At 48.6% G+C, this 27,852-nt stretch overlaps 1 protein-coding gene across 3 annotated transcripts in view; it reads right to left on the reverse strand.

The window, feature by feature from the left end:
- The window catches only part of LOC140482460 (receptor-type tyrosine-protein phosphatase-like N), a 238,994-nt gene that overhangs the window by 169,678 nt on the left and 41,464 nt on the right, over positions 1-27,852 (reverse strand). For all 3 annotated transcript variants that reach the window (XM_072579971.1, XM_072579972.1, XM_072579970.1), the window contains exons 3-6: positions 14,096-14,209; positions 12,276-12,390; positions 10,441-10,621; positions 4,942-5,131 (exon numbers count right to left, since the gene is read on the reverse strand). In XM_072579971.1, the coding sequence (XP_072436072.1) occupies positions 4,942-5,131; positions 10,441-10,621; positions 12,276-12,390; positions 14,096-14,209 (600 nt within the window). The remainder of the gene's footprint in view (positions 1-4,941; positions 5,132-10,440; positions 10,622-12,275; positions 12,391-14,095; positions 14,210-27,852) is intronic.

Consider the following 27,852-nt stretch of genomic DNA (forward strand, 5'->3'; position numbering starts at 1 on the left):
GACTCCAGGCCCACAGCAATATAGCTGACTGGGAACCTTCATTATGAATGGCAATAAATGATGGCTCACACAGAGAGGTCTACGTCCTATGAATGAATTAAGAAATAACCCTATCCTGACATTAGGATGTTCCCAAGTGCCTCCTAGCTTCTGAGCTATTCTTGAAGTGTGATCTCTGCGGGGGTGTAGGGAATGTGACAAGTAACGTACTTCCACAAGCACCATAGAGTCATATAGCATGGAAACAGGCCCTTTGGCCCAACCCACTCATGCTGACCAGGTTTCCCAAACTGAACTGGTCCCATTTGCCTGCGCTTGACCCTAAGGGAAAGTGAGGACTGCAGATGCTGGAGATCAGAGTCGAGAGTGTGGTGCTGGAAAAGCACAGCAGGTCAGGCAGCATCCGAGGAGCAGGAGAATCAATGTTTCGAGCATAGCCCTTTCCTGATGAAGGGCTTATGCCTGAAACGTCGATTCTCCTGCTCCTCGGATGCTGCCTGACCTGCTGTGCTTTTCCAGCACCCCAATCTCAACCCTCATATCTCTCTAAACCTTTCTTATCCATATACCAGTCCTTATGCCTTTTAAATGCTATAATTGTACCAGCTTCCACCAGTTCCTCTGACAGCTCATTCCATACACGCACCACCCTCTGTGTGAAAAGATTTTCGCTTTTATATCTTTCCCCTCGCAGCTCAAACCTATGTCCTCTAGTTCAGGACTCTCCCACCCCAGGGAAAAGACCATGTCTGTTTACCCTATCCATGCCCCTCATGATTTTATAATTTGGAGATGCCGGTGTTGGACTGGGGTAAAGTTAAAAATCGCACAACACCAGGTTATAGTCAAACAGGTTTAATTGGAAGCACTAGCTTTCAGAGGACTGCTCCTTCATCAGATGGTTGTGGAGTACACAAATGTAAGGCAAAGAATATATAGCAAATGTTTACAGTGTGATGTAACTGAAATTATACATTGAAAAATACCTTGATTATATAAACCTCTATAAAGTCACCCTTCAGTCTCCAACACTGCAGGGAAAAACATCTCAGCCAATCCGATCTCTTACTATAGTTCAAGCCCTCAAACCCCAGTAAAATCCCTGTAAACCTTTTCCAAACCCTTTCCAATTTAATAACATGCTTCCTACAACAGGGCGAATGGAACTGGGCGCAGTATTCCAAAAGTTCAAATGCCCTGCACAACCACAACATGACATCCTAACTCCTATACTCAATCTCTGACCAATAAGGGCAATGTAAAAATAATCAGGCATTCAATTCCCGCATATTGATTAAATCGCCTGCATCTTCATAATTGGCATCGCGAGCTTTGAGGTCCATGTGATGGAACCTTGGTTTAACATCTCATCTGGAAGGTGGTGTCTCTGACAGTGCAGCATTCCCTCAGAACATCAAATCACAAAGGAAACAACAACTTATACTGCAAAGGGAAGAGGTTGCTGGCATGTTGAGTCTGATTGGTCACGGCGTTGTCAGGGAGAATGCACCAGGAAACCATCAAATACCAAGGGGTTATCGAAATTCAATCCTAGACAAGTGGACTTGTACTAGCTGACTGCGTTTTATCATTTACATAATTGATTTGGATGCGAGCATAAGAGGTATAGTTAGTAAGTTTGCTGTTAACACCAAAATTGCAGGAGTAGTGGACAGCGAAGAGGGTTACCTCAGATTACAACAGGATCTGGACCAGATGGGCCAATGGGCTGAGAAGTGGCAGATGGAGTTTAATTCAGATAAATGCGAGGTGCTGCATTTTGGGAAAGCAAATCTTAGCAGGACTCATACACTTAATGTTAAGGTCCTAGGAAGTGTTGCTGAACAAAGAGACCTTGGAATGCAGGCTCATAGCTCCTTGAAAGTGGAGTCGCAGGTAGATAGGATAGTGAAGAAGGCGTTTGGTTTGCTTTCTTTTATTGGTCAGAGTATTGAGTACAGGAGTTGGGAGGTCACGATGCAGCTGTACAGGACATTGGTTAGGCCACTTTTGGAAATATTACGTGCAATTCTGGTCTCCCTGCTATCATAAGGATGTTGTGAAACTTGAAAGTGTTCAGAAAAGATCTACAGTGATGTTGCCAGGGTTGGAGGGTTTGATCTATAGGGGGAGGCTGAATAAGCTGGGGGGGGGGCACTCAATACAATAAACTCTGTGCTCAGCACTGGGAGCGCAAAATAGCTCAGCAGTGCCACTGGCTGGTCACAACCTGCCACTGCATGCAGATGTCAGGGTTTTCTTAAGGATGTCCCAACAATGACATCTCACATGGATTGGCAGAGACAGTCAGTCAGAGTCATACAGCACAGAAACAGACCCTTCGGTCCATCTAGTCCATGCCAACCATGCTCCCAAACCAAACGAGTCCCATTTGCCTGCATTTAGCCCATATCCCTCCAAACCTTTTCTGTTCCTGAACTTACCCAAATGCCTTTTAAACGTTGTAACTGTACATCCGTCCACCACTTCCTTTGGAAGTACATTCTGCACACGGACCACTTTCTTTGTGAAAAGAAGTTGCCCCTTGTGTCCTTTTAAGATCTTTCTCCTCTCCTCTTAAACATATGCCCCCTTGTTTTGAACACCCCCACCCTAGGGAAAGACCCTTGATGTTCACCTTATCTATGCCTCTCAGGATTTTCTAAACCTCCACAAGGTGAGTTTTGACTCGGAGATAAACTTCTGAGCGGGTGTTGCGTCTGTCACAAAGAATATTCATTCCAGCCTCTGTGTAAGTGTCACAGTCTCTGCCCCAGTGCTCACCACGGTCACAAACACAATTCATGAGGGTCCACTGGTACCTCTCCCTATTAGAGAGAGGGACCATCAGGGACAGGGTCACCAATCTGCTCCAAGTAGGGGGCACACAGCAGAGGGAGGATTTACCTCAACCACAGCTACAGCACCGCCACAGTCATTCTGAGTGGACAGGCAGGAGGCTGGGGGAACACAGCAAGACAGGCAGCATCAGGAGGGAGGGGAACACAGCAAGACAGGCAGCATCAGGAGGGAGAGGGACACAGCAAGGCAGGCAGTATCAGGAGGGAGAGGGACACAGCAAGGCAGGCAGCGTCAGGAGGGAGAGGGACACAGCAAGACAGGCAGCATCAGGAGGGAGAGGGACACAGCAAGGCAGGCAGTATCAGGAGGGAGAGGGACACAGCAAGGCAGGCAGCGTCAGGAGGGAGAGGGACACAGCAAGGCAGGCAGTATCAGGAGGGAGGGGAACACAGCAAGGCAGGCAGTATCAGGAGGGAGGGGAACACAGCAAGGCAGGCAGTATCAGGAGGGAGGGGAACACAGCAAGGCAGGCAGCATCAGGAGGGAGGGGGACACAGCAAGGCAGGCAGCATCAGGAGGGAGGGGGACACAGCAAGGCAGGCAGTATCAGGAGGGAGAGGAACACAGCAAGGCAGGCAGCATCAGGAGGGAGGGGGACACAGCAAGGCAGGCAGCATCAGGAGGGAGGGGGACACAGCAAGGCAGGCAGTATCAGGAGGGAGGGGAACACAGCAAGACAGGCAGCATCAGGAGGGAGAGGGACACAGCAAGGCAGGCAGTATCAGGAGGGAGAGGGACACAGCAAGGCAGGCAGCGTCAGGAGGGAGGGGGACACAGCAAGGCAGGCAGTATCAGGAGGGAGAGGAACACAGCAAGGCAGGCAGCATCAGGAGGGAGGGGGACACAGCAAGGCAGGCAGCATCAGGAGGGAGGGGGACACAGCAAGGCAGGCAGTATCAGGAGGGAGAGGGACACAGCAAGGCAGGCAGTATCAGGAGGGAGGGGAACACAGCAAGGCAGGCAGTATCAGGAGGGAGGGGGACAAAGCAAGGCAGGCAGCGTCAGGAGGGAGAGGGACACAGCAAGGCAGGCAGCGTCAGGAGGGAGAGGGACACAGCAAGGCAGGCAGCGTCAGGAGGGAGAGGGACACAGCAAGGCAGGCAGTATCAGGAGGGAGAGGGACACTGCAAGACAGGCAGCATCAGGAGGGACAGGCAGGAGGCTGGGGGAACACAGCAAGACAGGCAGCATCAGGAGGGGGAGAAGTCAACATTTCGGGTGTAACCCATCTTCAGAAACTAAACGTTGTCTTCTCCACCTCCCTCTGCTGCCTGGTCTGCTGTGCTCCTCCAGCATCCTGCTGGTCTACTTTGGATTCCAGCATCTGCAGATTTTTTGTTTGTCTCTATCCAACATTCTGAACCTTGTACTAATCTCGGCAAATGAAATGGGTAAATGTGAGCTTATCCACTCTGGGGCACAAACAGGAAGGCAGGTCATTCTCTGAATGGGGATAGAGTGGGAAAGGGGGAGGTGCAGTGAGACCTGGGTGCCCTTGTACACCAGTCACTGAGGGTAACCAGGCAATGAAAAGGGAACTGGTGTGTCTTCCTGTACAATCAGGGGACTCGGGTACATGAGCAGAGATGTATTGCTGCAGTTAGCCAGGGCCTCGGTGAGACCATACCCAGCGTGTTATGTGCAGTTTGGGTTTCCTAACCTATAGAAGGGAAGGGAGTGCAATAAAGATTTACCAGACTGATTCCTGGGATGGTAGGACTGATGTATGAGAAAAAGCCTGGATCAGTTAGGACTGTGTTCCCTGGAGTTTAAAAGAATGGGGGGAGTTCTCATAGAAACCTCTAAAATAACTGGACAGTCACAGAGATGAACAGCATAGAAACAGACCCTTCGGTCCAACCCATCCATGCTGACCAGATATCCCAACCCAATCTAATTCTAAATCCTTCAATGAATTGGTGAACGGATGATCCAGGGGCTAGCTCATCGTTAATGATATTCTGAATGAACATTACATTGGTGGAATGTTGAAGTCAGTCTGTGACCAGGAGATAAACATTCCTCACAGGAAATCAAACGCATCCTGTCCAAATCGGGTGACATCTATTTTGACCTTACCTTCTTGAGGTCGGAGGTCACTGGGGTCAAGTGCCCGACCCTTCACCCTGTTTGGGTGCTTTGCTCTGGCATTCTGCGTGTTCCCGTAACCCAGATGGTAGTTGCTGGTGTGGTCAGTGGCTGGATCCCAATCGTTGTCTTTGGGATGGTTCCTCCCCTGCTCTGGGCCCAGCTGGTACACATTCCCAACCTGTTCAAATAAAGAGGATCCAATTAAATCCCGCAGCCGTCCCCAGGCACCTTCCTGCCAGCTGGGTGTGCCAGGCTCACTCTGACCCAGGGACTGGCATGGACGGTACCTGTCTCCGGGAGCATAGCAGCTCGCTGGGTGGGCCGGCACGAGGAGCAGCAGATGGGGAAGGGCCGGCTTTGCCGCCGATGGCTGCCACTGGACTGTCTCGGTAACCAAACTACAAACAGGTGGAGAAAGACACAAGAAACAAGACTCAGATTCCTCTTCACAACCAGCCAAGCGATCCCATAACCTACCCAGCAGTCTGCTCAAAGTAAAGACGCACACAGCCCCTGGGAGGAGCAGGAGGCCATTCAGCCCATCCAAGCCTGCTCCACCATGCGACGAGATCACCGCCAAACTTCCTTCCAGCGTTTGGGAATGATGGTATTTGCCTGGATTGGTCATGTATATTTTCCAAGATGGAGCCCCAGTTCACAGCAGAACAGCTTAACCCACATTTTGCTGACTGCTCTGTAACACCATACGACATTAGAGTAGAATTAGGCCATTTGGCCTATCAACTCTGCTCCATTGTTCGATCACGGCTAATGTTTCTCAACCCCACTGTCCCACCTCCTCCCCACAATCTCTGATCTCTTCCTAATCCCAAACAGCACCGAGTCAGAACCTTCGGCCCAATCACTCTATTCCGACATATACTCCCAAACTGAACTGTTCCTGTTAGCCCATATCCCTCCAAACATTTCTTATTCGTGAACTTCTCCAAATGTCTTTTAAATGTTGTAACTGTTTCTGCATCCAGTACTTCCTCAGGAAGTTGGTTCCACACACAAACCACTCTCTGTGTAAAAACAACTGTCCCTCGTGTCTTTTTTCAATCTTCCTCCTTTGCTCCTTCAAAATATGTCCCCTCATCTTGAGGTCTCCCACCCTATGGAAAAGACATCTGCCATTCACCTTATCCATGCCCCTCATTATTTTATAAACCTCTATAAGATCACCTCTCAACCTCCTCCACTCAAGAAGAAACAGCCCCAGCCTCTCCTTCTAACTTAAACCTTCCACTACTGGCAACGTTCTGGTCAATCTCTTCTGAACCCTCTTCAGTTTAATCATATCCTTCCGATAACAGGGCGACTAGAACTGGACGCATCAATGTCCTGTAATGTAATGCCCTCGACATAATCTCCTTTGGCGTGAATTCCCTTTTCCCACTCACTACTCAGATCTCTCCATTACATCAGGGGAAAAATAAAAATCGGCCAATCCCAAGTCTTAAATATATTCAAAGCTGGAAAATCCTCATCGCAGTCATAGACTCATAAAGATGTACAGCGCAGACACAGATCCTTCAGTCCAACCTGCCCATGCCAACCAGATATCCCAACCGCCAACACCCAGCCCATATCCCTCCAAACCCTTCCTATTCATATACCCATCCAAATGCCTTTTAATGTTACAATTGTACCATCCTCCACCACTTCCTCTGGCAGCTCATTCCATACACGTACCACCCTCTGCGTGAAAAAGCTGCCCCTTAGATCCCTTTTATATCTTTCCCCACTCACCCTAAAGCTACATCCTCTAGTTCTGGACTCCCCCACTCCAGGGAAAAGACCTTGTCTATTTAACCTATCCAGCCCATTATGATTTAATAAACCCCTATAAGGTCACCCCTCAGCCTCCGACGCTCCAGGGAAAACAGCCCCAGCCTGTTCAGCCTCTCCCTACAGCTCAAATCCTCCAATCCTGGCAACACATCTTCAAAACTCAGTCGCTGCCCCAGAGACTGTGCCTCCCCATCTACATTCCACTCCCTGGGGCAAACATTCGCTCAGAACTAACCCTGTCAAACCACTTCAGAATCCTCTCTGTTTAAATGAGAACACTTGCCCCTCTTTTAAACCCTGAGAATTTCTTTAAAAATTCACTCATGGGGCGCAGGTGTCACTGACTGGGCCCGGCATTTATTGCCCGTCCCTAGTTGCCCCTTGAGAAGGTGGGGTTGAGCTGCCTTCTTGAACAGCTGCAGTCCATGTGCTGTGGGTAGACCCACAATGTCCCTTAGGGAGGGAATTCCAGGATTCTGACCCAGTGACAGTGAAGGAATGGTGAGATATTTCCAAGTCAGGATGGTGAGTGGAACGGAGGGGAACTTGCAGGGGGTGGTGTTCCCATGTATCTGCTGCTCTTGTCCTTTGAGATGGAAGTGGCTGTGGGTTTGGAAGGTGCTGTCTGAGGATCTTTGGTGAATTCCTGCAGGGCATCTTGTAGATGGTACACACTGCTGCTACTGAGCGTCGGTGGGGGAGGGAGGGGATGTTTGTGGATGTGGTGACAATCAAGTGGGGTTGCTTTGTCCTGGATGGTGTCGAATTCTTGAGTGTTGTTGGAGCTGCCCCTATCCAGGCAAGTGGGGAGTATTCCATCACACTCCTGACTTATGCCTTGTAGATGATGGACAGGCTTTGGGGAGTCAGGAGGTGAGTTACTCACCGCAGTATTCCCAGCCTCTGACCTGCTCTTGTGGTCACTGTGTTTATGTGGAGAATCAATTTCTATTTGTGGTCAATGATAACCCCCAGGATGTTGGTAGTGGGGGATTCAGTGATGGTAACGCAATGGAATGTCAAGAGCCAGTGGTTAGATGGTCTCTAAGTGGAAATGGTAATTTGAAACTTGTCACTTGTCAGCCCAAGCCTGGGTATTGTCCAGGTCTTGCTGTGTTTAGATTAGAGTGGTGCTGGAAAAGCACAGCAGGTCAGGCAGCATCCAAGGAGCAGGAAAATTGAAGTTTCGGGCAAAAGCCCTTCCTCAGGAATACAGGCAGAGTGCCTGAGACTTGGACGCTGCCTGAACTGCTGTGCTTTTCCAGCACCACTCTAATCTAGACTCTGGTTTCCAGCATCTGCAGTCATTGTTTTTACCTCGCTGTGTTTGGACATACAGGTCAAATTGACTAAGTCTCTTTTCACTGAACACTTCTCCAAATCAGAGACAACAGTCCAGTGAAACCTTTGAAACAAGCGTGCAGAATGCTGGAGAAACTCAGCAGGTCTGGCATCACCTGCGGGGAGAGAGAAACAGAGTTAACGTTTTACCTCCAGTGAATCTTGGCTGAATTAGATTTAATTCTTAAAGTATGGAGAGTAAAACTCCACACATTGGTCCAAATGTGGCCATAAGCCGCATGACTGCAGTAACACTTTCCTCTCCATATCATTGAAAGACCTTCCAAGAGCAAGGCCAACATCTCAATGTAACAGTAGAGGTGCAAACGTAAACCATTGCAGATGCTGCAAATCTGAAATAAAAACAGAAAGTGCTGTGGAGAAACTCAGCAGGTCTGATATAATCTGTGGAAACAAGAGACAGTCAACATCCAGATCAACAGGCATTACTGATAAAAAGGTCATTGACCCGAAAGGTCAACTATATTTCACCACAGATGCTGCCAGATGTAATTGATATCTGTGTAGCTTCCCTTTAAGAGTGTTCTCCTTTATGGAGTTAATGTGCCATTTGTGTATACAACGCTGTGACTCTGCCTGACAGTCTGCTGTACACGGTTCACTGTCTGCAACAGCTCCTCCACGGTTTATAATGTGTTTTACTGTTTCCTATAAACCAGCACGCAGAGTGAATCAATCCGTGATGATTGACTCATTATTGGACCATTAGAGAAACAGTTCACAACTTGTGTGTGGGACCAGGATGAGGGCCAGAAGGTCAGACAGTCACTCATCAGTCCAATATGGACGTCTAAGGAATGTTTTTGACCCTGAGTAACGGGTATCTGGATCATGCTGTCCATTTGTAACTGAGGGAAGTTGTATTGAAGGGAAGTGTTTCAAACAGAGGGGGGAAATGAACAGGAGGTGAAGCTGAATGGGGTCCGACATAGTGAGGACTGAGAGGTTTACTTTAGAACATGAACAGGAGAATCAGCTGTGACATTTCTGCTGCACACATTTTCATTCATTCACAGGATGTGGGTGTCGCTGGCGAGGGCAGCATTTACTATCCATCCTTAAATGCAAAAGAGGGAAATGGGTCTGGGTGGGTTACCCTTCGGAGGGTCGATGTGGACTTGCTGGGCTGAAGGGTCTGTTTCCATACTTTGGGAATCCAATCTAATCTAACCACATTGCTGGGGGTCTGGAATCACATAGAGGTCAGACCAGGTAAAAACATTAGTGAGGTAAAAACAATGACTGCAGATGCTGAAAACCAAATACTGGATTAGTGGTGCTGGAAGAGCACAGCAGTTCAGGCAGCATCCAACGAGCAGCGAAATCGACGTTTCGGGCAAAAGGTCACATTAGTGACCCAGGAGGGCTTTTCCAATGATGGATTCATGGTCATCATTAGATTCTTAATTCCAGATCCTTATGGAATTCACGTTTCACCATTTGCCGTGGCAGCATGGCGTTCTCTTGCTCCTTGTTTGTGGGTAATTCCTAACGGCATTGTGGGTCTACCCCCCACCAAATGCCTGCACTGGTTCATCATCACCTTAGGGACAGGTAATAAATGCTGGGCCAGTCAGCGATACCCATGTGCCCCAAGTAAATAACTAAATCCAAGGTGGGCAAGTTGGCCCAGCAGAGAGCCAGGAGGGCTACGATGGGTTGAATGGAATCTCTCCCTGCTGGAACCGTTCCATCATTCTCATGGAATGGAACAGATCCTGGGGAGGGGGGGGGTGGTGAAGGCGGGATCTCCATCCCACCCCACCCCCACACAAACACCAGACAGAAGCAACGCTTCCTCAGTAATGCAGCACAGAGAGGCAGACAATACCAGGGAGACAGAGTGGGAGGGGAAGGGGATACAGAGAAGGGGAGAGGGAGGAAGGGAGAGGGAAGGGAAGGGGGGTGAAAGAGGGAGAGGGAAGGGGAGGGAGGGAGAGGGATGGGGAGAGAGATGGGGAGGGAGGGAGAGGGATGGGGAGAGAAATGGAGAGAGAGGGAGGGGAGCGAGGGGGAGGGGGAGGGCGAGATGGGGATGGGGAGGGAGGAAGGGGAAGTAGGGAGAGAGGAAGAAAGGACAGGCAAGGGGAGAGGGAGAGGGAGAGAGGGGAAGGGGATGGAGAGAGAGAGAGAGAGAGAGAGAGAGAGATGGAGAGGGAGGAGGAGGGAGCGGAGAGGAGGAGAAGGGGTGAGGGAGAGGGAGGGGGAGGGAGATGGAAAGGGAGGAGGATGGGGAGGGCGGTGGAGAATGAGGGAGAGGGCGAGGTAGAGAAAGAGGAAGACAGAGAGGAGGAGGGAACAGGCAGCAAATAAAGACCCACAATATCAGACCTTGGGAAAGAGATAGGGTTCCAACACTGCCCCTTCCAGACTGGGGTTGGGTGGGAGCTGGGGTTGGTTGCCGTACAGGACAAATTGCAGGTAGCGGCGGATCTGTGAGGGTGGCCATTGCTCCAACGTTGCCATGGATACAGGGACAGGGTAAACATCTTTATCCGGCTGCCACTGCAACCTGAAATCAAGGAGAAGGTGAATGCCATTGTATCCTGAGAATCACATCAGAGGCATGTCGGCAGTTATCACCAGTAGGTGGCACCACAGGCTGGGGTATCCATCACACTGAGCAGCTGGACAATCCCATCCAGCAGCTCCTCAATAACACCAGAGAAATTAATTCTTTCCTCTTTGAAACATCACGTTATCACAAGGATTGCATATCAAGCTTCCCAATGTGAGCATCAAACACTCCCAGGACAGGGACAGCACGGGGTTAGATACAGAGTAAAGCTCCCTCTACACTCTCCCCATCAAACACTCCCAGGACAGGGACAGCACAGGGTTAGATACAGAGTAAAGCTCCCTCTACACTGTCCACCATCAAACATTCCCTGGACATGGACAGCACGGGGTTAGATACAGAGTAAAGCTCCCTCTACACTGTCCACCATCAAACACTCCCAGGACAGGGACAGCACGGGTTAGATACAGAGTAAAGCTCCCTCTACACTGTCCCCCTTCAATCACTCCCAGGACAGGGACAGCACAGGGTTAGATACAGAGTAAAGCTTCCTCTACACTGTCCTCCATCAAACACTCCCAGGGACAGGGACAAAGTTAAAAATCACACAACGCCAGGTTATAGTCCAACAGGTTTGTGTGTGTGTGTGTGTGTGTGTGTGTGTGTGTGTGTGTGTGTGTGTGTGTATATACACATATACACCTTCTCTCACAATCACAACCCCCCACCCCTGACAGATACACACACACACAAACCCACATGCACATATATACATATACGTTTGTGGACTGAATCTGTACTTGCAGAGTTACATTGTACTTCGCTCAAAAACTGCATGAATCCATGTAAGACTCTGTTAACTCACTTTTTAGATTAGAATCAATCTAAACGTTATAGCACAGACAGGGAACACAGGGGGCTAACACCTTCAACATATTATGTGGCTAACACCAATTGTTACAGTTAACCTGAGAATGTAACTTTTAAAAACAAAGTTGTGATTTACACATGAAAGTGAAACTATCGTGGTATTCAAACAGATGAAAGACTCAACAGACAATCGAGGTATTTTTCAATGTCTAATTTCAGTTACATCACACTGTAAACTTTTGCTATAAATTCTGTGCCTTACAATTGAGCCCTCCACTATCACCTGATGAAGGAGCAATGCTCCAAAAGCTAGTGCTTCCAATTAAACCTGTTGGACTATAATCTGGTGTTCTGTGATTTTTAACTTTGTATACCCCCGTCCAATACCGGCATCTCCGAATCAGGACAGGGACACTCCATCTGTCTCCACTGGGCACAAAGCACATCCCAAATTCACAGAAGGCGCTGTATAAATGTAGCCTCTCCTCCTTTCTTACTCCCCACCCCACCACCAAAACAGGACAGAAATCAAGGGGGACGTTAGCCCTTGACCGAGACTCTGGGAGCTGGATTTTTGGGGCGTGAAGTTGAGAGAGCTCCTGCCAAAGAGCAAGCTCTTCGCGGTTTGGAAGATGAAGACTCTGAGGTTTTTGGGCGGGTCTGTATCAAGTGTCCCTAACAGTGGGGGGGGGGGGGGGGGGGGAGTTGGATCGCATCCTGATGACGGTGTGGAATGCCCTCTCTCTCTAGCCATTACTTTCTCCAAAGTGATCAGTACCTTGTCTCTGCCAGAGGTACACCGGTCAAGTGATGCTGCTGGGGGTGGAGCTTTGGTACCTTCTCCATCTCCATGGAGACTACATACTGGGTGACATCATCTTGCCATGACAACCCTAGGAAGATGCAAAAAAGACACAGAGGGTTCAGTTAAACCAAAATAACCACCTCGGTCAGCAGAGATTTAAATTCATTTCACACTTACCATGCAGTGCAGGCAAGGAACAGAGAGACAGCATAAGAGAGAGAACACACAGCCACTCACAAAATGCAGAGGAACATCAGTCAACAAATATTATAACTAGCGCAGATCAATGACCTGGCGTCAGCATTGGATGGGGACTGATGTCAAGAATCCAGGGAAAGCTCTTTTATCCAGACAGGTGTAAAATGGTGGGACTGATTCCACACAGGGTGGGAGGGATGGATTGTGTATTTCAGGGGAAGCTGGGGAAAGCAAACAGGAGCCAGGATTTCATGGTTACAATGATATCAGTGATATACGGGAGTGAATGGGAAAACAACACAGAGAGGGTTGTTGCATACAATGGCAGAGAAGGGAAAGGGTTTGGGACCATTGGGATTGTGCAGAATGGGAGTGATTGGGAAAGGGGTTTAGATCTGTTAGGGAATGTGTACAATTGGAATGAATGGGATAAAATTGGTTCAATTGGAATTCTGTACAGTGTGAATAATAGGATAGGGCTTGGATCCATTGGGATTGTGGATAGTGAGAGTGAATGGAAAGGGTTAGGGTCCATTGGAATTCTATACAATATGAGTTATGGGATGAGGATTGTGTCCATTGGAATTGTGGATAGTGAGAGTAAATGGGAAGGAATTTCCATCCATTGGAATTCTGTACAAAGTGAATAACGGGGTAGGTTTGGATCCATTAGGATTGTGGATAGTGAGAGTGAATAGGAAAGGGTTGGGGTCCATTGGAATTCTATACAATGTGAGTAATGGGTTGGGGATAGAGTCCATTGAGATTGCATATCTTGGGTGTGAGTGAGAATGGGTTTGGGTCCACTGGGATTATGTACTTTGGAGTTGAAAAGGGTGGTGCTGGAAAAGCATAGCAGGTCAGCCAGCATCTGAGGAGCAGGAGGCATTCCTGATGAAGGGCTTATGCCTGAAATGTCAACTCTCCTGCTCCTCAGATGCTCCCTGACCTGCTGTGCTTTTCCAGCGCCACACCTTTCGACTCTGACTCTCCAGCATCTGCAGTTCTCACTTTCTGCATTGTGTACTTTGGGAGTGAACAGGAAGGGGTTTGAATCCATTGGGATTGTGGACAGTGGGAGTGAATGGGAAAGGGTTTGGGTCCATTGGGATTGTGGACAGTGGGAGTGATGGAAAGGGGTTTGGATCTATTGGGATTGTGGACAGTGGGAGTGAATGGGAAAGGGTTTGGGTCCATTGGGATTGTGGACAGTGGGAGTGATGGAAAGGGGTTTGAATCCATTGGGATTGTGGACAGTGGGAGTGAATGGGAAGGGGTTTGGGTCCATTGGGATTGTGGACAGTGGGAGTGATGGAAAGGGGTTTGGGTCCATTGGGACTGTGGACAGTGGGAGTGATGGAAAGGGGTTTGGATCCATTGGGATTGTGAACAGTGGGAGTGAATGGGAAAGGGTTTGGGTCCATTGGGATTGTGGACAGTGGGTGTGATGGAAAGGGGTTTGGGTCCATTGGGACTGTGGACAGTGGGAGTGAATGGGAAAGGGTTTGGGTCCATTGGGATTGTGGACAGTGGGAATGAATGTCTCCACCATAACAAAATGCTTGGAACAACAATGGATCCTCTGAGATCCCTACCTTGTAACATCAGGTGCTTCAAAACCTGCTGGAGACGCTGTAGGACGGCAGATGATACATCAAACTGGATCCTGGCTGGTACCATGGCAACCTGGCAGTGCCCAAAGAGTCCATCTACAAGAAGAGAGAAATCCTTTCATATTCTTCTCTCAGTTCAGTTCATAATCCACCACCAAACCAGGAAGTTTAACCAAATGTAAAGAAAGGAGGAAACAGGGAGCCTCGTGATGTGGGAGCCGGGAGTCTGTCCCTGCCTCTGATCCAGAAGCTCTGAGTTCGAGTCCCGCTCCAGGATTGCACGGCCAAGGAGTGAGTGTTCACAACACGACCCAATCAGATTGAGAATCCACCTTCTGGCACATGTCAATGGCTGGGGGCAAGAGTGGGAGAGATCCCTGATCATCTCAATGTGCCAGAAAGGATATTGGGGACTCTATCATCACTGTCCGTGACTCCAGACTACAACACAAAAAGGTAGAACATAGGAGCAAGGAGTAGGCCATTCGGCCCTTTGATCCTGTTCTGTCATTCAACATGATCATCCAACTCAGTCCCTGTTCCCGCTTTCTCCCCATGGCCTGTGATCCCTAAGAACTAGATGTAACTCCTTAAAATTCTTGAATGTTTTGGCCTCACCTGTTTTCTGTGGTACAGCCTTCCAGAGGCTTCCCACTCTCTGAGTGAAGACAGTTCTCCTCGTCTCAGGCCTACTCCGTCCCCTTAGTCTGTGACCCCACATGGTACTGGTCCCCTGGTCATCGGAAACATCATTCCCCCATTTACCCCGTTTTGACCTAGTGAGATTTTATAGCTTTCTACGAGATCCCCCTCATTTTCCCAAACTCCAGCGAATATAGTCCGAACTGATCCAATCTTTCTTCATACCTCCGTCCAGCCATCCCAGGAATCAGTCTGGGAATAGACAATGGAACCTGCTTCCACAAGGATTGGTGGAGGCGAATTGCGTCTGTGCATTTGGGGAGAAATTAAATTAACAGGGGACAGAGAAGGATCCGAAAGATTATTTACCCTTAGGGAAGGATCTCGGACCAGAGGACATCATCTCAGAATAGGGGGGCACCCATTAAAGACAGAGATGAGGAGGAATTTCTTCTCTCTGTGGGGAGTGAATCTGTGGAATTCTTTACCACAGAGGGCTGGGTCATTCAGTATATTCAAGGCTGAGTGAGACAGATTTTTAATCAGGAAGAGGATCAAGGAATGGAGGGTACGTGGAGCTGAGGGTGATCAGACCAGCTACATTCTCATTGAATGGGCTGAATGGCCTACTATGACTGATGGCTTTCTGAGATGGCGATGGAGATGAAGAGGAGGTTTGTGTATAGAATCATCGAAAACAGGAGTACCACCGGCCACTCAGCCCATCATGCCAGCCCTGCCACTATCTCAACACCATAATCCTCGATGCCCTTAATGTCAAAAAATCTATTTCCTTCTCAAATATATTGGCCTTCTGTGATAGAGAATCCCACAGGTTCACCACTGTGTGTGTGAAAATAATTCTCCTCATCTCAATCCTAAATGGTGTACCCTGTAATTGGATATGGTGACCCCTGGTGCCCTGTGCCCTAGCCTAGTGAAACATCCTCCCTGTATCCAGTCTGACCAGTCCCGTGCTTCAATGAGACCTCCTCTCATTCTTCACAATCCCAGGGGAACACAGGCCCAGTTGACCCAGTCTCTGTTCATCCATCAGCTTGGCTGTGCCAGGAATCAGTCTGCAGCATTGCCTCCGTGACAAGGCTACCTTTTGTTCGGTAAGGAGACCAAATCGCCACCCAATCATCCATGTGAGAGGATCAGTAACAGTGCAGATGGGCTGAATGGCCTGTTGAGGTGTAAAACTCAGTTAAAAAAAAACACAGCCAATTTAATCAACCTTTAAAGAGAATGACCTAATAGGAAGGGAGCGGACATACTGATTGAACAAAGAACAATACATCACAGGAACAGACCCTTCGGCCCTCCAAGCCTGTGCCAACACATTTTACCCTTCCATGGGAATGGTGGTGTAATGGCAATGTCACTGAGCTAGTAACCCACAGGCCTGGCCAAATGCTCCAGGGATACGGGTTCAAATCCCTTCATGAATGGTGGGATTTAAATTTAAATAATTCAGTGGTTAGCGGATGGAATGGTGGCTCAGTGGTGAGCACTGCTGCCTCACAGCACCAGGGTCCTAGATTTAATTCCAGCCTCTGGCGACTGTCTGTGTGGAGTTTGCACGTTCTCCCCGTGTCTGTGCGGGTATTCTCCCACAGTCCAAAGAAGTGCAGGCCAGGCGAATTGGCCATGCTAAATTGCCCGTTAGTGCTAGATGCATTAGTCAGAGGGAAACAGGTCTGGGTGGGTTACTCTGCGGAGGGTCGGTGTGGACTTGTTAGGGTGAAGGGCCTGTTTCCACACTGTAGGGAATCTAATCATACTAAAACTGCCTTCACCTACAGGATCTGTATCCCTGTTTTCATCCAGGTGAATTTTGAATGCTGCTAGTGTATCTGCTTAAGCAACCTCCTCTAGCAGTGTGTTGCACACACTCACCACCCTTTGTGTGAAACACTTGCCTCGCACATCTCTTTTAAACATCGCTCCCTCGCACCTTGAACCTAAGCCCTCGAGTAGTTGACTTCCTCACCCTGGGAAAAGCCTCATACTTCCCACTCGATCCATGCCATTCACAATCTTATAAACATCTTGTGCTCCAGTGAAATCAAACCCAGTCTATCCAAACTTTCTTCATCGCTAAAATCCTCCATACCAGGCAACATCCTGGTTAACCTCTTCTGCACCCTCTCCAAAGCATCCACTGGTAGTTTGGTGGCAAGAACTATACACAATATTCCAAACGTGGCCTAACTAAAGTTCTATAAAGCTGCAGCATAACTTGCCTATCTTTATACTCAATGCCCCTTCCAATGAAGGCAAGCATGCCAAAGGTCAATACTGGTCGCTCCAGCAACCAAGACCCCACCACCCAGTGCCACCAACATCTTGAGGGGTATGTGTGGCAGGGACAGTATTTGTTGGCTGTCCCCAATGGCCCAGAGGGCAGTCAAGTGTCAACCACATCGCTGTGGGTCTGGAGTCACATGTAGGCCAGACCAGGTCAGGATGGAGGTTTCCTTCCCTAAAGGGCATTGGTGAACAAGAGGAGTTGTTACAACAATTTATAATGAGACTAGCTTTCAATTCCAGATTGTATTAATCAAATTTAAAATTCCATCAAGCTCCTGCTGTGGGATTTGAACCCAGGTTCTCTGAGAATTAACCCATCCCTCCAGGCTACCAGTGAAATGACATTATGACCGCGTAATCCAGTCCCCACTTTTAAAAACCGCTTTATCACCAGTACCTAACTCAGCAGAGAGCCCCCTAACGCCATAAAGGAATGGGACATAGAACAAGGGCACTGAACTCTGCAGCTTGGGAGGCCACTCTGCCCAATAAGCCAGTGCTCACTATAGAGACAGGCCCTTCATCACAAACTGGTCCATGCCGACCAAAATGTCCATCCACACAAACCCCATTTCCCTGCACTTCCCATATCCTTCTAATCCTTTCCTATCCATGTAATTGTCCAAATGCAGTTTCTGTACCCTCTCCAAGCTGAGAATAGTTCACAGGTCGGCACAACATTGAGGGCCGAAGGGCCTCTTCTGCGCTGTATTGTTCTATGTTCTATGTAAATGTTGTTAGTGTACCAAACTCAATCACTTCCGCTGGCAGCTCATTCCATATGCGTACCACCCTCTGGGTAAAAAGAGTTGCCCCCTCAGGTTCCCTTTTATTCTTTCCCCTCTAACCTTAAACTGACACCCTCTAGTCCTCAATTCCTCAACCCTGGGAAAAGGAGTGAGTGCATTCACTCTAAACAATGTCTCTGATGATCTTATACACCTCTACATGATTCCCCCCTCAGTCTCTCTGTGCTCTAAAGAAAAATGTCCTAGCTTGTGAAACCTCTCCCTGTAACTCAGACCCTTGAGTCCATGCAACATTCTTGTAAACATCTTCCACACTCTTTCCAGTTTAATAACATGCTTCCTATAGCAAGGTGACCAAAACTGACCACAATACTCCAAGTGCGGCCTCACCAAAACCCTGCAAGCGAACTTCCCAACTTCTATACTCAACGCCCTGATTGACGAAGGCCAGTCTGCCAAAAGCCTTCTTCACTTCCCTGACTACCTATGGCTCCACTTTCAGAGAACCATGCACCTGAACTCGAAGGTCTCTCTATTACACTACACTCCTTAAGGCCCTACATTTACCTTGGAACTCCTATCTTAAAGTCATAGTCTATTCAGAGGTTGAACAGGATGGGGCTGTTTTCCCTGGAGCGTCAGAGGCTGAGGGGTGACATTATAGAGGTTTACAAAATTATGAGGGGCATGGATAGGATAAATAGGCAAAGTCTTTTCCCTGGGGTGGGGGAGCCCAGAACTAGAGGGCATAGGTTTAGGCTGAGAGGGGAAAGATATAAAAGAGACCTAAGGGGCAACTTTTTCACGCAGAGGGTGGTACGTGTATGGAATGAGCTGCCAGAGGAAGTGATGAAGGCTGGAACAATTGCAACATTTAAAAGACATCTGGATGTATACATGAATAGGAAGGTTTGGAGGGATATGGACCAAGTGTTGGCAAATGGGACTAGATTGGGTTGGGATATCTGGTCGGCGTGGATGAGCTGGACCGAAGGGTCTGTTTCCGCGCTGTACATCTTTGTGACTCTCATTATTTTCAGTCGGTAATTGTCTGCTCTGTGACACAGACAAGAGAAAAGAGACGACCAAATCACGTCGAGGGTTAGCTGTTCAGAATCTCCCTACCCCCACTGCTTCCCGCAAAATAAAAGCCAACTCAACTCTCTCGGTTCGAACGTTCAGAAAGCAATCTCTCATGATTGCTCCTCCAGACTTGGGACTTTTTGTTGCATGTGGGGGGAAGAGAGATAGAGAGAGAGAGAGAGAGAGAGAAAAAGAGAGCAAAAAAGAGGGACAGAGAGAGAGATAGAAAGACAGACAGAAGGAAAGAGAGAGAGAAAGAAAGAGACACAGAGAGAGAGAGAGACAGAGAGAGAGAGAGAGACACACACAGAGTGAGAGAGAGAGACACAGAGAGAGAGAGAGAGAGACACGAGACACAGAGAGAGAGAGAGACACAGAGAGAGAGAGAGAGAGAGACAGAGAGAGACAGAGAGAGAGAGACACAGAGAGAGAGAGATAGAGAGAGAGAGAGAGACAGAGAGAGAGAGAAAGAGAGAGAGAGCCATTGACCGAAAAAGCGACTTGGTAATCACCATGGCAACAGAGCCTCATGTAAATCTCTGCTGAGAGGATGGAAGTAGTGTGTCTCAGACTGTGTGAGGGGAGAGAGTCTCGCTTATTAAACAAGAGCCGGCACAAAGGCTGAGTCCGGATCCAATTCCCTCACCCCACTATCTCATGACTCTCCCCCAGACTCCCCACTCCTCCCCGGTGGCTCGTGTTAGATAAATCGCTGTTCTCTTTGTTCCCTTCCACTGCCCCCCCCCCCCCCCCCCACAAATCCATCCCCTCTCTCCCGCTCCCGGACCGAGTGCTGCAGAGTGAGTCAGCCCCAGTGACGTAGCTAATAGCCACAGCAAGGTTTCCAGGCAATGCCATCACAGCTTTCAGATCAGGAGCCCTTGCGTCACCATGTCAGCAGCATGCAGCCCCCACACCCCCCCCGCCCTGGGGTGGGGGTGGGGGTGGGGGGATCTCTCAGCTTGTCAGTAACCATGGGAACCTCTGGTAATGCCACTGGTCTGGGTGGGGGGAGCCACTCCCTACACACCCAGCCTAACTCCGCACCCCTATCCCCCTCCCAATGGCCTGACACTGGTTCAGCTAAAGCACGGTCAGTGCCCAGTGACCCTGCATGCCCACTGCTGGTGTCAGTGAGAGACTCCAGCACATCCCATCTGCCTCAGAATACTTACACAGGAGCAGGCCATTCGGCCCCTTCGAGCCTACTCTGCTATTCATAGAGTCATAGAGATGTACAGCACAGAAACAGACCCTTCGGTCCAACCCGTCCATGCTGAACAGGTATCCCAACCCAATCTAGTCCCACCTGCCAGCACCCAGCCCATATCCCTCCAAACCCTTCCTATTCATATTCCCATCCAGATGCCTTTTAAATGCTGTAACTGTTCCAGCCTCTACCACTTCCTCTGACAGCTCATTCCATACACGTACTACCCTCTGCGTGAAAAAGTTGCCCCTTAGGTCTCTTTTACATCTTCCCCCTCTCACCCTAAACCTATGCCCTCTAGTTCTGGATTCCCCCACCCCAGGGAAAATACTTTGTCTATTTACCCTGTCCATGCCCCTCATGATTTTATAAATCGACCTGATTCAATAAAATCCTGGCTGATCTCTGGTCCAATCTGCTCCAGCATTTCTCAATCCCTTTGCTTAATAAAAGTATGACCACCTCAGACTTAACTTTAATGGCTGAATTAGAGTCAACCTGCATCTCAGGAAGAGAGTTCCAAACCTCTTTGAGTCTCCAAGTGCGTTTCAACATCTCTCCTGAATGAAGTGAAAACACGCTGGAAATCACAGGGGTCAGGTCGGTCTGGACTCAAAACGTTAGTTTGCTCTCTCTCTCTCTCTCTCTCTCTCTCTCTCTCTCTCTCTCCATGGATACTGCCTGACCCACTGTGACCTCCAGCATTTTTTCTTTCCTGTACAGATTCCAGCAGGTGCAGTAATGTGTTCCTCCTCTCTGAACAGTCTGACCCTAATTCTCAGACTACGTCCCTGGTTCTAGTACCTTGAACCAGTGGAAATACTTTATCCTTCCCTGTGAATATCCTGAAGACCTCGATTAGATTACCCCTTAACCGTCTAAATTGGGGCGGCATAGTGGTTAGCACTGCTGCCTCATAGCGCCAGAGATCTGGGTTCAGTTCCCGCCTCAGGCGACTGACTGTGTGGAGTTTGCACATTCTCCCCGTGTCTGCGTGGGTTTCCTCTGGGTGCTCCGGTTTCCTCCCACAGTCCAAAGATGTACAGCTCAGGTGAATTGGCCACGCTAAATTGCACGTAGTGTTCGGTAAGGGGTAAAATGTAGGGGTATGGGTGGGTTGCGCTTCGGTGGGTCGGTGTGGACTTGTTGGGCCGAAGGGCCTGTTTCCACACTGTAATGTAATCTAATGTAAATTCTAGTGAATAAAGGGCTAATTTGTCTAATCTTTCCTCAATCTAACCCCTGAAATCCAGATATTACCCTTGTAAACCTGCATTGATCTCCCTCCAGAGGCAAAACACCCTTCCTGAGGTAAGGAGCCCTGATCTGCTCACAGTACTCTCAGTGGGCTCTATATAACGTCAGTATCCCTACACTCCAACCTTTAGATAGGAAGGCCAGCACTCCATTAGCACTCTGGACTATTTTCTGCAGCTAGATTAGAGTGGTGCTGGAAAAGCACAGTCAGGTCAGGCAGCATCCGAGGAGCAGGAAAATAGATGGTTTGGGCAAAAGCCCTTCATCAGGAATGAATGATTCATCCTGATGAAGGGCTTTTGCCCGAAACATCGATTCTCCTGCTCCTCGGATGCTGCCTGACCTGCTGTGCTTTTCCAGCACCACTCTAATCTAGACTCTGATTTCCAGCATCTGCAGTCCTCATTTTTGCCTATTTTCTGCACCTGTTGTGGCATTTTAAAGAGTTATGCCCCTGAACCCCCAAATTTGGACTGACATCCATTGCAGCTAGCTTTCTGCCTCCTAAAGATTACCCTGAGCGATCCTTTTCAATCCGAAATGCATAACTTCATATTTGCTTATATTAAATCCCATCTGCCATAGTTTTGTCCATTCACCTCATCGAGCAAGATCCTGGTGGAATGTCTATAACATTGTCCGATTGTGCGCGCTTCATGTGGAGCTAACAGCACAGCGCAGAAAGGAGGCCATTCCACCCATCACTCCTGTGCCAGCTCTTCCAAAGAGCCGCTCCCCTGACTCTTCACCCCTGCCTCTGTCAATTTCTCCATCTATCAAATGGCCTTTTGGAAAGTTCCTGATGAATAGGTTTACAGGTCACAGCAACTCAGTGTGCAACAAATGTTGGCTTAGTCAGTCAGGAGCACACTCAAGAAAAGAAAATATTTTAAAAATCCTGTTCCTCTCCCCTTCCGCGTGTTTGGCTAACGATGTCTTTCTGGTCAATCCCCCTTCCCCTGCCAGAGGAAAGGGTTTACACCTTTCTGTGTAAGATTACAAGGGGCATGTTAGTTTGGGAGGGGTGGGGGGGGATAGAAAGCAGCTGAGCCCCCAAGGGTCAACAACAAGGGGACACCATTTTAAAGTGAAAGGCAGGAGGTTTAGAGGGGATTTGAGGAAGCCAGAGAGTGGTGGGGGTACCGACTGGGAGGACAGTTGAGGCAGGAAGTGAGGGAGGGGAAAGATATAAAAGGGACCTAAGGGGCAACTTTTTCACTTTGAGGGCGGTACGTGTATGGAATGAGCTGCCAGAGGAAGTGGTGGAGGCTGGTACAATTGCAGCATTTAAAAGGCATGTGGATGGGTAAATGAATAGAAAGGGTTTAAGAGGGATATGGGCCGGGTGGTGTCAAATGGGACTAGATTGGGTTGGGATATTTGGTCGGCATGGACGGGTTGGACTGAAGGGTCTGTTTCCATGCTGTACATCTCTATGATTCTATAAACCTTTAAAAAGTAATTGTATGAACTCTTGAAGTTTCATAGCATTCGAGGTTTATGGGCTAAGTATTGGAAAGTGCGATTAGCGTAGACAGGTTATTGCAGGGTTGATAGGCTGAAGGGTCTCCTTCTGAACTGTATGATCTTTCTTTTCATCCAACCAAGACCAGTGTTTGTTGCCCACCCCCAATTGCTGTCGAACTGAGTGGCTTAGGCAGCATAGGGGCTCAGTGGTTAGCCCTGCTGCCTCACAGCGCCAGGGACCCGGGATCAATTCCAGTCTCGGGCAACTGTCTGTGTGGAGTTTGCACATTCTCCCTGTGTCCGTGTGGGTTTCCGCCAGTTGCCTCCCACAGTCCAAAGATGTGCAGTTAGGGTACATTGCCCATGCTAAATTGCCTGTAGTGTCCAGGAATGTGCAGGCTAGGTGAGTTAGCTATGGGAAGTACAGGGATATGGGGACAGGGTGAGATGCTCTTCAGAGGCTCAGTGTGGACTTGATGGGCTGAATGGCCTGCTTCTACACTGTAGGGATTTTATGACTGCCATGTGTCTGGCATCACATGTGAGCCAGACCAGGTAAGGATGGCAGATTTCCTTCCCTAAAGGACATTAGTGAACCAGATGGGGTTTCCTGTGACAATTGTCATGGTTCCATGGACCTCTTCACTGAGACTAGCTTTATATCCCTAATTTATTAATTAAATGTTATGTTCTGCCGGGGGTGGGATTTGAACCAGGGCATCCATCTGGGCCTTGTGATTATGAACCCACCTGACCACCACCATTGCCAGTAAGAGGGTTAATGTGAATGGAACAAACACAAGATGTCAATACTGAAGATTCTATTTACTGCAAGGGATTGACCATCCGAAAGACGCCAATGTGTTTCAGTCTCATGCCTTGAACAGAATTCCACACAACAGGATCAAAGCAAAAGAGGCTATGGGCCCAACAGCAAAAACAAAGACAAAGGAGAGAGAGAGAGAGAGAGAGAGAGAGAGAGAGAGAAAGAAAGAAAGAAAGAAAGGAACGAGAGAGAGAGAGAGAGAGAGGAGCGAGAGAGAAGCAGAAGAGAGAGAAAGGAGTGAGAGAAAAAGGACAGAGAGAGAGAAAGGAGCGAGAGAGAGAGATAGGAGCGAGAGAGAGAGAAAGGAGCGAGAGAGGGAGATAGAGAGGGAGAGAGAAAGAGAAATGAGCAAGAGAGAAGCAGAAGAGAGAGAAAGGAGTGAGAGAAAAAGGACTGAGAGAGAGAAAGAGAGAAAGAAAGGAGTGAGAGAGGTTCTTAGGCTCACCACAAAAAGGTGGAGTGAGCAGAGACTATTTGGAAGCCAGAGGTAGACAGATTCTTCACAAGACAAAGAGGGTGAAGTGTTCTCGGAGGTAGGTAGGAATATAGAGATCTGCTACAATCTTACTGAATGATGGAGCGGACTTAAGGGGCTGAATGGCCTACTCCCCCTCATTTGTACTCAGACTGTTCAAGGTGTGAGGTGTTGTCACCATCATTGGGACTAGAGTTTAGTTCCTGATTTTATGAATAGGTATTAAATTCCACCAGTTGTGACAGAGAGTTCAGAGGGGTGGGCTGCAGAGTTTTAGCGTTAGCCTCTGGTTTGGAAACTCAGTGGGATTGCCACGGCACCACCGTCCTCTCCTATAACGTGTCCATCCTGACAGCAACCTGACTCAGGTTAGACCATTCTGCCCACACCCCAACTCATTTGTCTCACTACCCCATCGCTTCAGATATTTACATCCTCATACTATCCGGCCTAACACAGACCCTCCCGGAATTGTATCGATTCTGACAAAGCCTGGAGGCATCCATCCCTGTCAATGGCTTGGCCAATCACTACCCTCTTCCCATGCAATATAAATTGTTGTTCTCTTTGAAACTAGGAATTCTTGCATCGATCCTGATCTGTGCAAGACTGAAACCTCCAACAGCCTGGTCTCTCGCTGAGTGAGACCTGGTCTTTCCCTCTTTTCTCTATCTTTCTTTTTTTCCCTGAAATTTTGTGAAACCTAAAATATTTCCCATACGCTGCCTCCTTCCCCCTTGACCGAGCAGCTGGGAATGATGTTGCTGTGGTAACCTCACTGCACTCTGTGATCCACAAACCAAGGCTGAACTCCGTGGACACTAGACGAAGTAAGCCTCCAGGCTTTCATATCTTTCATTTGGTCTTTGTGCTCCTTCCAAACCCCTCCCTGAGCATGACACACGTGAAGAGGCGATTATAATGGGAGTTAATTAGAAGTTAAGCTCGGTCAGGAGGAGAATTGCCTGTAATGCCGACTTCCACCTACACTCAGCCTTGACGATGGTGATTGAGGGGAGGATAAGGCAGAGAAAGCGTGAGTCAGTCACTGAACATACATCACCCACACACCAAACAATCGCATTGCGTGACGTTTCCAAACTCACAGGGGCAAACTGAAGGGTACCGAAACCGCTAAAGCATCTTGATGTTTCAATTCCACATCCTCCTTCGATTAAATACCTTTCAGTTACATTGCCACATTGTAGATCAGGTCAAATGTGGGCAAGGAAACCTCCTGCTGGTTATCAAACTAGCTCCAGAAAAATCTGAAAGAACTGGAGATGCTGGAAATCAGAAACCAATACAGCGGTTACTGGAAAATTTGAGCATGTCTGGCCGCATCTTTGGAAAGAAATAAGAGTTAACGTTTCGGGTCCAGTGACCCTTCTTCTGAACCTATCCACCTCTCCTGACTAACAAATGAGCACTCCTCCATGTTGAACAATAGTTGGAGGGAGCCCTGAGGTGTCAAGGGCACAGAGTGTCCTCTGGGTGGGGGATCTCAATGCCCACCACCAAGAGTGGCTCAGCAGCTGTACTATTGATCGAGTTGGTCGGGTCCTAAAGGACATCGCTGCAAGACTAGGTCTGCAGCAGGTGGTGAGGGAACCAACAAGGGGGAGAAACAGATTTGACCTCATCCTTACCAATCTGCCAGCTACAGATGCATCTGTCCATATTAGTATCGGTCAGAGTGACCACCGCACAGTACTGGTGGACACAAAGTCCCACCATCACATTGAGAATACCCTCCATCGGGTTGTGCGGCACTATCACCGTGCTAAAAAGGACAGACTTCAAACAGATCTAGCAACTCCAGACTGAGCATCCATGAGGCACTGTGGGGCCATCAACAGCAGCACAACTGTACTCCAGCACAATCTGTAACCTCATGGCCTGGCATATCCCCCACTCAACCATTACCATCAAACCAGGGGATCAACCCTGGTTCAATGGAGAGTGCAGGAGGGTATGCCAAGAGCAGCACCAGGCATACCTGGAGATGAGGTGTCAACCTGGTGAAGCCACCAAACAGGACTAGTTGCCAAACAGCGTAAGCAGCAAGTGATAGACAGAGCTAAACAATCCCACAACCAACAGATCAGATCTAAGCTCTGCAGTCCAGTCGTGAATGGTGGGGGGCAAATAAACAACTCACTGGAGGAAGCGGCTCCACAAATACCCCCACCCGCAGCGATGGAAGAGCCAAGCGCACTAGGGAAAAAGATCAACTGGACGTTTTCACAGCAATCATCAGTGAGAAGTGTCGAGTGTATGATCCATCTCGGCCTCCTCCAGTAGTCTTCAGCCAGTCTGGTTCACTCCATGTGATACCAAGAGACAGTTGGAGACACTGGATACCGTAAAGGCTACGGACCCTCACAACATTCTGGCAACATTGTGCTCCAGAACTTGCCTCTCTCCGAGCCAAGCTGTTCCAGTCCAGTTCCAACACTGGCATCTACCCGACAATGTGGAAAATTACCCAGGTATGTCCTGGACATAAAAAGCAGGACAAATCCAACCTGGCTAATTATCGCTCCATCAGTCTACTCATGCTCATCAGTAAAGTGATGGAAGGGGTCATCAATAAAGTGCTGATAAGTGGCATTGACACAGCAATGAAATGCTCAGCTTAGACTGTGACAGGACAGGATCGACAAAACTTCTGAATTCCTGAGCTCAGGCGAGACTGACAGCCCTTGACATCAAGATGGCACTTGTTCAGATGTGACATTGAGGAGCTCGAATGAGACTGGAGCCAATGGGAATCGGGGGGGGGGGGAAAACTCTCTGCTGTTTGGCTGATACTCTGGGGAATGGTGCACTGTAGCACATATCCTGACACAAAGGAAGACGGTTATGGTCGTTGGAGGTCAGTCATCTCAATTCTGGGGTACCTCTGCAGGCGTTCCTCAGGGACGACATTTTCTAATCAATTTGTTCAGAGGTGTGGTTACACACCTCTAACCTCGAGCCTCCTGACTCACCTTTTTGCATTTAGCCTTCCTCCAATTTAGCACTCTCACCCAAGGGCCAGTTTAATCTATTTCCATAACTCTCGTACAACACACAGAATTATGATCACTGCTCCCAAAATGTTCTCCCACTGAAACTTCGATCACATGGCCAGTGTAAGGTCAAGCAAGGTCCCCTTCCCTGGTTGGACTATCGACATACTGTTTCAAGAAACCCTCTTGACGTACCAAGTAAATTCTGCCGCATCGAAGGCCCAGGCATAAAGGGAGTCCCAGTCAATGCTGGGGAAGTCAAAATCACTGTCTGTTAAAATCATAACCCTATCGTTTTTACATCTTTCCATGATCTGCTGACATATCTGTTCCTCTATTGCATGCTGGGAGGCCTATAACATAACCCCTCTCATAGTGACTTACCTCCTTTATCCCTTATCCCCACATGGCCTTACTGGATGAGCTCTCCAAGATGTCCTTCCCTTGGTGCAGTTGTGATGTTCTCTGTAATCAGTAGTGCAATGCTCCCATCCCTTTTTTACATTTCTCTTTGTCACATCTATTTAAATCCTCCTGACCTACACTAGCAAACCTCCCTGCCAGGATGTTGGTGTCCCTCCAGCCCTTCTTGTACAGGTCCATGCGGCCCCGCACGAGATCCTAATGATCTGCATATCTGAAGCTCTCCCTCCTACACCAGCTCTTTAGATTAGATTACTTACAGTGTGGAAACAGGCCC

Source organism: Chiloscyllium punctatum, chromosome 10, assembly GCF_047496795.1.
Source record: "Chiloscyllium punctatum isolate Juve2018m chromosome 10, sChiPun1.3, whole genome shotgun sequence".
Taxonomy (NCBI): Eukaryota; Metazoa; Chordata; class Chondrichthyes; order Orectolobiformes; family Hemiscylliidae; genus Chiloscyllium; species Chiloscyllium punctatum.